The sequence below is a fragment of the Loxodonta africana genome, chromosome 8 (assembly GCF_030014295.1).
Source record: "Loxodonta africana isolate mLoxAfr1 chromosome 8, mLoxAfr1.hap2, whole genome shotgun sequence".
NCBI lineage: Eukaryota > Metazoa > Chordata > Mammalia > Proboscidea > Elephantidae > Loxodonta > Loxodonta africana.
The window spans coordinates 61,857,538-61,866,408 of NC_087349.1; the positions used below are offsets into that span (position 1 = coordinate 61,857,538).

At 43.5% G+C, this 8,871-nt stretch overlaps 1 protein-coding gene across 3 annotated transcripts in view; it reads right to left on the reverse strand.

The window, feature by feature from the left end:
- LOC100670599 (lanosterol 14-alpha demethylase) overlaps positions 1-8,573 on the reverse strand; it is a 28,553-nt gene extending 19,980 nt beyond the window's left edge. Inside the window, exons 1-4 of one of the 3 annotated variants that reach the window (XM_010587274.3) lie at positions 7,972-8,568; positions 5,995-6,093; positions 3,227-3,403; positions 1,870-1,996 (exon numbers count right to left, since the gene is read on the reverse strand). In XM_010587274.3, coding sequence (XP_010585576.1) covers positions 1,870-1,996; positions 3,227-3,403; positions 5,995-6,093; positions 7,972-8,145 — 577 coding nt within the window. In that variant the 5' untranslated portion in view covers positions 8,146-8,568. Of the gene's footprint in view, positions 1-1,869; positions 1,997-3,226; positions 3,487-5,994; positions 6,094-7,971 lie in introns of those variants that run through there. The other 2 variants (XM_023544433.2, XM_023544434.2) reach the window with 2 other exon arrangements.
- Positions 8,574-8,871: the final 298 nt, after the last annotated feature.

The window sequence follows — 8,871 nt, forward strand, 5'->3', positions numbered from 1 at the left end:
ACTGAAGAAAACATTCAGGTAGCTAACAGATACATGAGGAAATGCTCATGATCATTAGCCATTAGAGAAATGCAAATCAAAACTACAATGAGATTTTATCTCACCCCAACAAGGCTGGCATTAATCCAAAAAACACAAAATAATAAATGTTGGAGAGGCTGTGGAGAGATAGGAACACTTATACATTGCTGGTGGGAATGTGAAATGGTACAACCACTTTGGAAATCAATTTGGCGCTTCCTTAAAAAGCTAAAAATAGAACTACCATACGATCCAGTAATCCCATTCCTTGGAATATATCCTAGAGAAATAAGAGCCTTTACACAATCAGATATATGCACACCCATGTTTATTGCAACACTGTTTACAACAGCAAAAAGATGGAAGCAACCAAGGTGCCCATCAAGGGATGAATGGATAAAGAAATTATGGTATATTCACACAATGGAATACTAACCATTGATAAAGAACAGTGATGGATCTGTGAAACATTTCATAACATGGAGGAATCTGGAAGGCATTATGCTGAGTGAAATTAGTCAGTTGCAAAAGCACAAATATTGTATAAGATCACTATTATAAGAACTTGAGAAATAGTTTAAACTGAGAAGAAAATATTCTTTGATGGTTCAAGAGCAGGGAGGGAGGGTAGGACAGGGGTATTCACTAATTAGACAGTAGATAAGAACTACTTTAGGTGACGGGAAAGACAACACACAATACAGGCGAGGTCAGCACAATTGGACTAAACCAAAAGCAAAGACGTGTCCGAGAATAAACTGAATGCTTCAAAGGCCAGTGTAGCAGGGGTGGGGGTTTGGGGACCATGGTTTCAGGGGACATCTAAGTCAGCTGGCACAATAAAATCTATTAGAAAACATTCTGCATCCCACTTTGAAGAGTGGCGTCTGGGGTCTTAAACGCTAGCAAGCAGCCATCTAAGATGCATTAATTGGTTTCAACCCACCTGGATCAAAGGAGAATGAAGAACACCAAGGACACAAGGCCATTACAAGCCCAAGAGACAGGAAGGGCCACATGAACCAGAGACTACATCAGCCTGAGACTAGAACAACTAGATGGTGCCCAGCTACAACCGATGATTGCCCTGACAGGGAACACAACAGAGAACCCCTGAGGGAGCAGGAGAGCAGTGGGATACAGACCCCAAATTCTCATAAGACCAGACTTAATGGTCTGAGACTAGAAGGACCCCGGTGGTCATAGCCCCCAGACCTTCTGTCGGCCCAGGACAGGAACCATTCCCAAAGCCCACTCTTCAGACAGGGATTGGACTGCATAATGGGTTGGAGAGGGATGCTGGTGAGGAGTGAGCTTCTTGGATCAGGTGGACACTTGAGACTATGTTGGCATCCCCTGCCTGCAGAGGAGATGAGACGGTAGAGGGGGTTAGAAGCTGGTGAAACGGACACAAAAAGAGAGAGTGGAGGGAAGGAGTGGGCTGTCTCACTAGAGGGAGAGCAATTAGGGGTATGTAAAAAAAAAAAAAAAAAAAAAATTTTTTATTATTTTTTTTAATAAGGTGTATATAAGTTTTTGTGTGAGAGACTGACTTGATTTGTTAACTTTCACTTAAAGCACAATAAAAAAAAGAAAAAACTAAATCATGAATTGTTTTTATATTACTTATACATATGAGCTGAATAATATGCATGTTAACCTATCTCAGGATTTTGCTAAGTGAGCAGAAATAATCACTAGTTCTTGGGATTTTTTTTTTTTAACTCCATTGATTTTACATACATTGTATTTTATTTCATACATACACACACACACTTATATTTGTTTTCAAAGAAAAGCAGAACTATTAGGACAAATGCAATTTTTTTTTTTTTTTTGTCCACTTACTTTTTTCTCCACTCTCTCCCCAACTTTCAAAGTATTCGTTTGTTTCTTTTTCAATTATAGAAACATGCTGTCGAAAGTGGGCTATGTTGAGGCCACTTTTTAACATTTTCTTCTGCTCCAAGAAAACCTTCAAGAAATTAAGGATGTACATCACTACAACATGCTTTTGTTTTTTCACAAGATCCCTCTGGATTACCATAACTATGTAACTCACAAAGAAAACAGCTTACTGAATAACTACTTACTGAATAAACTAAATTAAAACTTTCAAACAGTGCACAAGATAAGGAAAACTTATAGCGTTTATGCATATATTTGAAGAAACATGTAGAAGGCACCTGTTACCAGGGCCCTAGGCATGAGAAATTAGGAATGCTACCTTCTGCCCTCCTTCCTATATACTCTTTTCCCACTCCTGACTCCAGGACCTTCTTTTCTTATTCTGGTTATCCAAAGCTATCAACCCTTTCAACTTAATCAAGATGTCAACTCATTCACCCAAAGGTTCATTATGCTTTAATGTTATATTTACACTCCTTCACATGTTCTCCCATTCTACTCCCAAATAGCATTCCTCACTGACACTACAGAAGTTTAATAATTAGAGGAAAATAAATTCACACTAAAATAACTAATGGTTTTAACCCTTCAGGGCATTTCTACTTTAAGAATCTGTTAAGCTATATGAATAAACGGATATTTGAGCAGAGGGATTTTCCAGACCCTTGCTTTTGGCCTTAAGGAAAGCCACTTCCCCACCTCTCCCTGTCCCCCATCCCCAGAATAAACACTTAATGTCAACTTTTAATTGTGACACTAGTGACACATCCAGAGTCCACACCAAGCAGCTGGGTCAATTACCTAATGCGTTCTAGATCAACTTTCATCTCTTTAATATTTGACTTCAGGGGGGTGGAAAAAAAAAATCACAGAAACACACCCATACCTGAAGGAGCTGCATTTTAAAAGAGGAGTTCTACAGCCTGGAACCCGTAACTCAAGAGAGCTCTTACGCTAGAATTTCAGGCAGGAGTAGGTGGGTAGGAAGCCCTTTCGGTAGAATAATAGGATTTTCTAATTACCCACTCAAATCAAACTCCAATATGCTAAGCTACCTCTCATTCTATTTATTTGTATAGAGAGTCTTTTATAACTGCGTAGCCCTTCGAGCCAGCCACTGTAAAACAAAATACCCATCCTTGTCAGTTACCCAGGCTTTTCTTCTTTTAAATTTCTCACAACTCTTCAGATTTTTAAACCAAGGAATATATTGTTTCTACATTCTAAATTTATAATATTTACACTACTAGCTATAACTGTTACAGTGGAGATTTGTCTTCACCAGAGTGTCACCTACTGGATTAGGTACATCGTATGCAACTCCCTTTCCAAACACAGGCGTTGTCAGACGACTGTAGACATCTTCTGCGTTCAGATCTTCATTTTTACTATTAAAAAGCAGTGCAGCAGCATCGCTCCCCAGGAGGTAAGTAAACGTCTTGCCCACCATAGTAAAACTAAATACAGGTCCATACTGAAGAGAGAAAAGTATCCATAGTGGTGGTACAAAAAAAAAATACATAGCACCGAGGCTCTAATTTTTTAAAACATAAGATCCTGTTTTTGAAAAAAATAAAACATTCATAAATCTTAACGCAATTCTTTTCATTTTGGCAGGCGCCCTCTCTCCAGTCTTTGTCCAAATTTATAATTATGCTCACCTCCTTGCAACAGTGTAAGTGCAATTTTTTCTGTGTTTTTTCACTGTTTATACTGAAAATATTTTCTACCTTTTACATAACATCATAATGTCAATTTACTTCACTGTTCTATTATTGCACATACGACTGACTTGTCAGGTTTTTTTTTTTACTTATTATAGATAATTCTGCAATGAACATCTCTGAGACTAGAATTTTTTCCTTTAGTTAAAAATAAATTCACAGGAGAGGCCAAAGGATATGATCATTTTTATAGTGCTTGCTATATAAGAACACTAGAAGTTTATTTAGTATCATATCAGTTTTACCACAATCTCACCAACAGTGAATGATTTTGTTTCTTATTTCTTATATTTGTTAATGTGGGAAGGTATAAAATGCTTCCCTTGCAGTTTACTGATTATTATTTCAGACTAACTGTGCTAGGCAGGCTCTGGGAATACAGCATTCAAGCAAAAACACTGTCCCTGTCTCATGAAGCTTAGTCTATTAGAAAAGATACAGATTAATCAAATAATCACATAATGTTGAGTCGATTCTGGCTCATAGAGACCCTGTAGGACAAAGCAGAACTGCCCCATAGGGTTTCCTATGCTGTAATCTTTATGGAAGTAGATTGCAAGGTCTTTTCTCCTGGAGAGCCACTGATAATTTCAAACAGCTGGCCTTTTAGTTAGCAGCTGAGCGCTTAACCATTGCACCACCAGGACTCCACAATTGCGAAATTGCTAATGTGACAAGTATTACACAAACAGCAACTCTGTGTTGAGAGAATCTGCAAAAGAGGAGACTTGGGAGAAGAAGAGATGCCTGAGCTGAAACCTGAAAAATGAGTAAGAACTGGCTTGATGCCCAAGCACGCACAAAGGTCCTAAAGAGGAGAGAAAAGGAGGCGGAGAACGAGGTGAGATGAGGGCTGAGAGGCAGGCAGGGCCTAGACCCTGTAGAGCTTCACAGACCACATTAAGTAATTTTTTTCCTTGCAAGCAATGTGAAGACATGGAAGAGTTTAAAACTACGTAAGAAAAACACACTAATCTAGGCATATTTTAAAAGACAAATTCTTGTCTGCTATGTGGAGAAGGTGGAGAAATAGGGGGCAGAAGGGATGTCAGAGGACCAGTTAGAGCCTACTGCAAGAACCTAATGATAAACAGTTGGTACGTGACAATGGTGGGGTAGTGGGGACAGAAGCAAACAGAAACTAAATTATTTTGGAGACAGAATCTGCACACTTGGCCATGGATTGATAATGAGGAAGAGGGAAGTATCAAGAATAAATTTTAGGCTTCTGGTGCTTTACAAAACTGGATGAATGACGGTAGCATTCAGAAAAAGAGAGCGAGAATGGAACAGGAAAACCAGGATTGGGGAGAGAAAAGTCAGGGGTTAGACTTTAGGAAAGTTGCCTTTGACACAACTAAGAAGCAGTCATGTGGGAGTTGGATATCTAGGTCTAGAGCTCAGAGAAGAGAACTGAGCTGGAGACATTAGTTTGGTGTCATTAAGTAATTGAAGCTGTAAGTATGCATGAGATTGCCTAGAAAAGAATAAAGGACCAGACAAAGGGAAGGCTGAGGATTGAACCTCAGAGAACCTAAAACACTCAACGGCCAAATATAAGCCCACAAATGAGCTAGAGAAAAAGCAGTCAAACAGACAGGAGAAAAAAGATAAAAGCCACAGGAAGTACATATCTTAAGAAGCAGGCAGTGGTCCTCAGTGAAGAATATAGCTCTGAGGTCATGTTTACCGGATTAGTAATATGGAATTTACTGGTGAAGAGGCTGTAATCTTTAAAGAAGGTCCTTAAGTGGCACAAACAGTGCTCGGCTGCTAACCTAAAGGCTGGCAGTTTGAACCCATCCGATGGTACCACAGAAGAAAAGGCCTGGTGATCTGCTTCTCTGATTATAGCCAAGAAAACCCTATGCAGCATTCTACTGTATAACACATGGGGTTGCCATGAGTTGGAATAAACTCAACAGCAGCTAAAAACAACAATATACTTGTGGATATAATGTAATATAAGTAATGTACTTACTTCCATAATGCAATATAATCAATCAGTTGCAGTCATACCACTGTAGGGTGGATCCTAAACCTAATCACTTCTGAGTTATATGAAGAGTAGTATAGACACAGAGACATGCACAGACACATGGGGGAAGACAGAAACTATGTGAGAGTTGCCAAGGAACCAAGAAACACCTGGGGCTACTGACAGCGAAAGAATCCACACAACGGAGACTCTGATTTGGATTTTTACCCTCCAGATTTCTGAGAAAATACATTTCTGTTCTTTAAAGTCACCCAGTTGTGGAATTTCTGTTACAGCAGCACTAGGAAACTAAGACATATTTAAAAGAAAATTTTGAAAAGTACTTTCTAAGTTAGTACTTACCTTCTCATATGCATTTTCTAGGAATTCAATCGGACTTTTCCCAAATGCTACTGCATGTCCAAGGAATGGAACTGGAGAGAAAATGTATGGTGGACTTTTCTGTAAGAGAAAACAAAATACTTTCAGCTCTTATTTCATTTTAAGAGAGAAATCCAGTATATCTGAAAGGAAATCTACCATTAATACTAAAGAAAATTACCAAAAAGCAAAATAACACAAATAGTAGAATTGCAAATATCTTGAAAGTAGCCATAGTAAAAAGAACAGAAACTCAAAAACAGTATAGGATACACAACTAGACAAACACAATGCTGGACGCTGTCCAGAACATGCCCAATACTATTGATGGCTCCAAGCAACTTTTCTAACAATCAGTAGCAAGTAACAGGAATGTCAAACTATATTTCTTCACCAGTGGTTTCTACTCCCACCCATTCACTGCTGTCGAATAGATTCCAACTAATAGTGACCCCCTAGGATTTCCAAGGCTGTAAATCTCTATGGAAGCAGGCTGCCACATCTTTTTTCTTGGGCCTTTTGACTAGCGGTCAATCACTTTAACCACTGTGCCAACAGGGGTCCTTTGGTTTCTACTACCACTCACAATTTTAGTCCCAAAATCTTGCCTAAAGGAGCTATAGAAAAAGAGAAACAGTAATTTGAGGTGTAGAAAGAAGGGAAAATGTTTAAGAAGCTACATTTATCAGTAAACAAAAGACATCTCATGCTTCTCTCACTGTAAATGAAGAAAATCCTGTTTTTAAAGAGAAATGAGAGAGTAGATCAGCTCTAGCAGGAACTCTCCAGCACTCACCATAAAAGGTATTCTAAAATTTGGAGATCGCAACATTAAGTCTCCTGGAAATCAAACTTGCAATGATGAAAAAAGGATAATATTCTTCAGATCTCCGGTGGTCTCAAATAGAAAGGAGCACCACAAACTCATGGTACTCCTCAGATTATAGCAACCATTTTAAACCACTAAAGCGTACTTTGCTTTTCTAAAGACAAATAACTGTTTCCTCAAAAATCCCATGTGTAGGAAAAATAACTTTGCCTTATGCCTGTTACGGTTCAAACAAAAATTATTTAAAGGGCTACTTGGTCAACAGTTTTGTAGATTCCATTGTCAGCAAAAGGTTATTTTTAAAAAGTTGAATGGTGAAGGATGCATTCATCAAATATATTTGGCGGGGTATAAAGCCAGTGGTCAATAAAGCCTTTAAGTTAAGGAAACTGACATTTTATTAGTATCATAGGAAGGCCCCCACAAAACTCAGGTCATTCCCATTCTACCAAGCTGAATAAATCCCCCTTAATACTGATATAAATCGCCGTTAGGGGCAATGTCACAGCCCACAAGACACTGAACCACACAAGGGCAGCCACCAGGATGACAGCCATAAGGGCCAAGGCTGTCAAGATCACCACCATCAGGACCCCCACCAAGGCCCCCGCCGCCACAACGGCGGCCAGCATGGTCACCAGGGCTCTCAGTGCAACAGCCAGGGCGACAGCAGCCAGTCCGACCACGGCCACCATAGCAACCAGTGCCGCGGCCGGTACAGCCATCACCACCACTACAAAGGCGGCAAGCACGACCCCGGCCAAAACCAGGCACGCCGCCAGCGCGGCCACGGCGACTACCAGGATCGTAGCTGCCAGCAGGGCACCCAGCACCAAAGCCAACAAGGACCCGGTGGCCGCTGCCGCCAGCGCTACCAGCAGCAGTGCCGCTGCTACGGTCACCCCCCAGGCCCCCAGCGCGCCCGCCACCACGACTCCGCCGAGAAAGGCCGCGGTGGCAGCCGCCAGCGCCGCGGCCGCCACCAGCCCCAGGGCCATGAGCGCGACCGCCAGCCCGAGCCCCGCCAGCCCGACTAGGGTGCAGTTCAGCCCCGTGGCCCCCGCCCCCACCAGGCCTTCGGCCGCCTTGACCGCCGCGCCCCCCACACGGACCCCCAAGGGTACACGTACCGCCCCGGCCGGCAGCTGGGCCAGGTGGCCGACGGCGCGGCGGAACAGGTAGACCAGACTGAGGGTGAAGGTGCAGGCGATCAAGAGCACAGACAAGAGGCTACCGCCTGTCACCTGCTCCATCGCCTGCCCCAGTACCGACCCGCCCGCCTGCAGTAAGCCCAGCAACGCCATCCCGGCCGCCGCCGCCGCTTCAGCCCGCCGGAGACGCTGGAGGCCGAGGTCGCCTCAGTTCCTCGGATTCGATGAAGCAATTAAAGCCGGGAGATGGGTGTCGAGAGGCGACCCCGGCCCCCAGGTCTCCTTCTAAACCCAGTCCCACCCCTCGCCTCCGAGGCCTTGCGCGCCACCCTGAACGTCATAAAGGGGGCGGGGTCTTCCGCTGGCCACGCCTCTACGAGTGGCGCAAGGCCGAGGTCTCCTTTCGCCGGGAGAGAGAACCTGAGAAAACGGGCTGCGCGCATAGCACAGGTGGTACAGAGACGAATGAGAACGTGGCCTTCAGGGGAAATCACTCCTTGAGAAGCGCCGGCCGCCCGAGCCTGAGCACGTTGGGTGCGGGGAGCTGGGACACAGGGTTGGGAGGGACCGGGCGGAGGGATCTCGAGACGAGTGTTGCTCGGCTCACGTAGGGGAGGCGGCGAGCTCTGTGATTGCACCGCGTGTGTCTGAGGTGATCTCGGCCTATGTCGCGTCAGTGGGGCTGGTGGCGTGAGCGCCGCCCCCTGCCTGGGTGAGACTCTCGACTTCACCTGAGCTACCTCCGGGGCCACGCCCAGCCGACGCCGAGAGACAACTCTAAATAAGCCCTGGGAGGTTGGAATTGTGAAAAGGGACTCCACATTGAGGGGTGGGACGATGGGGTCAACCCTGTCCCACTCAATTTAAAATAGTTTGACA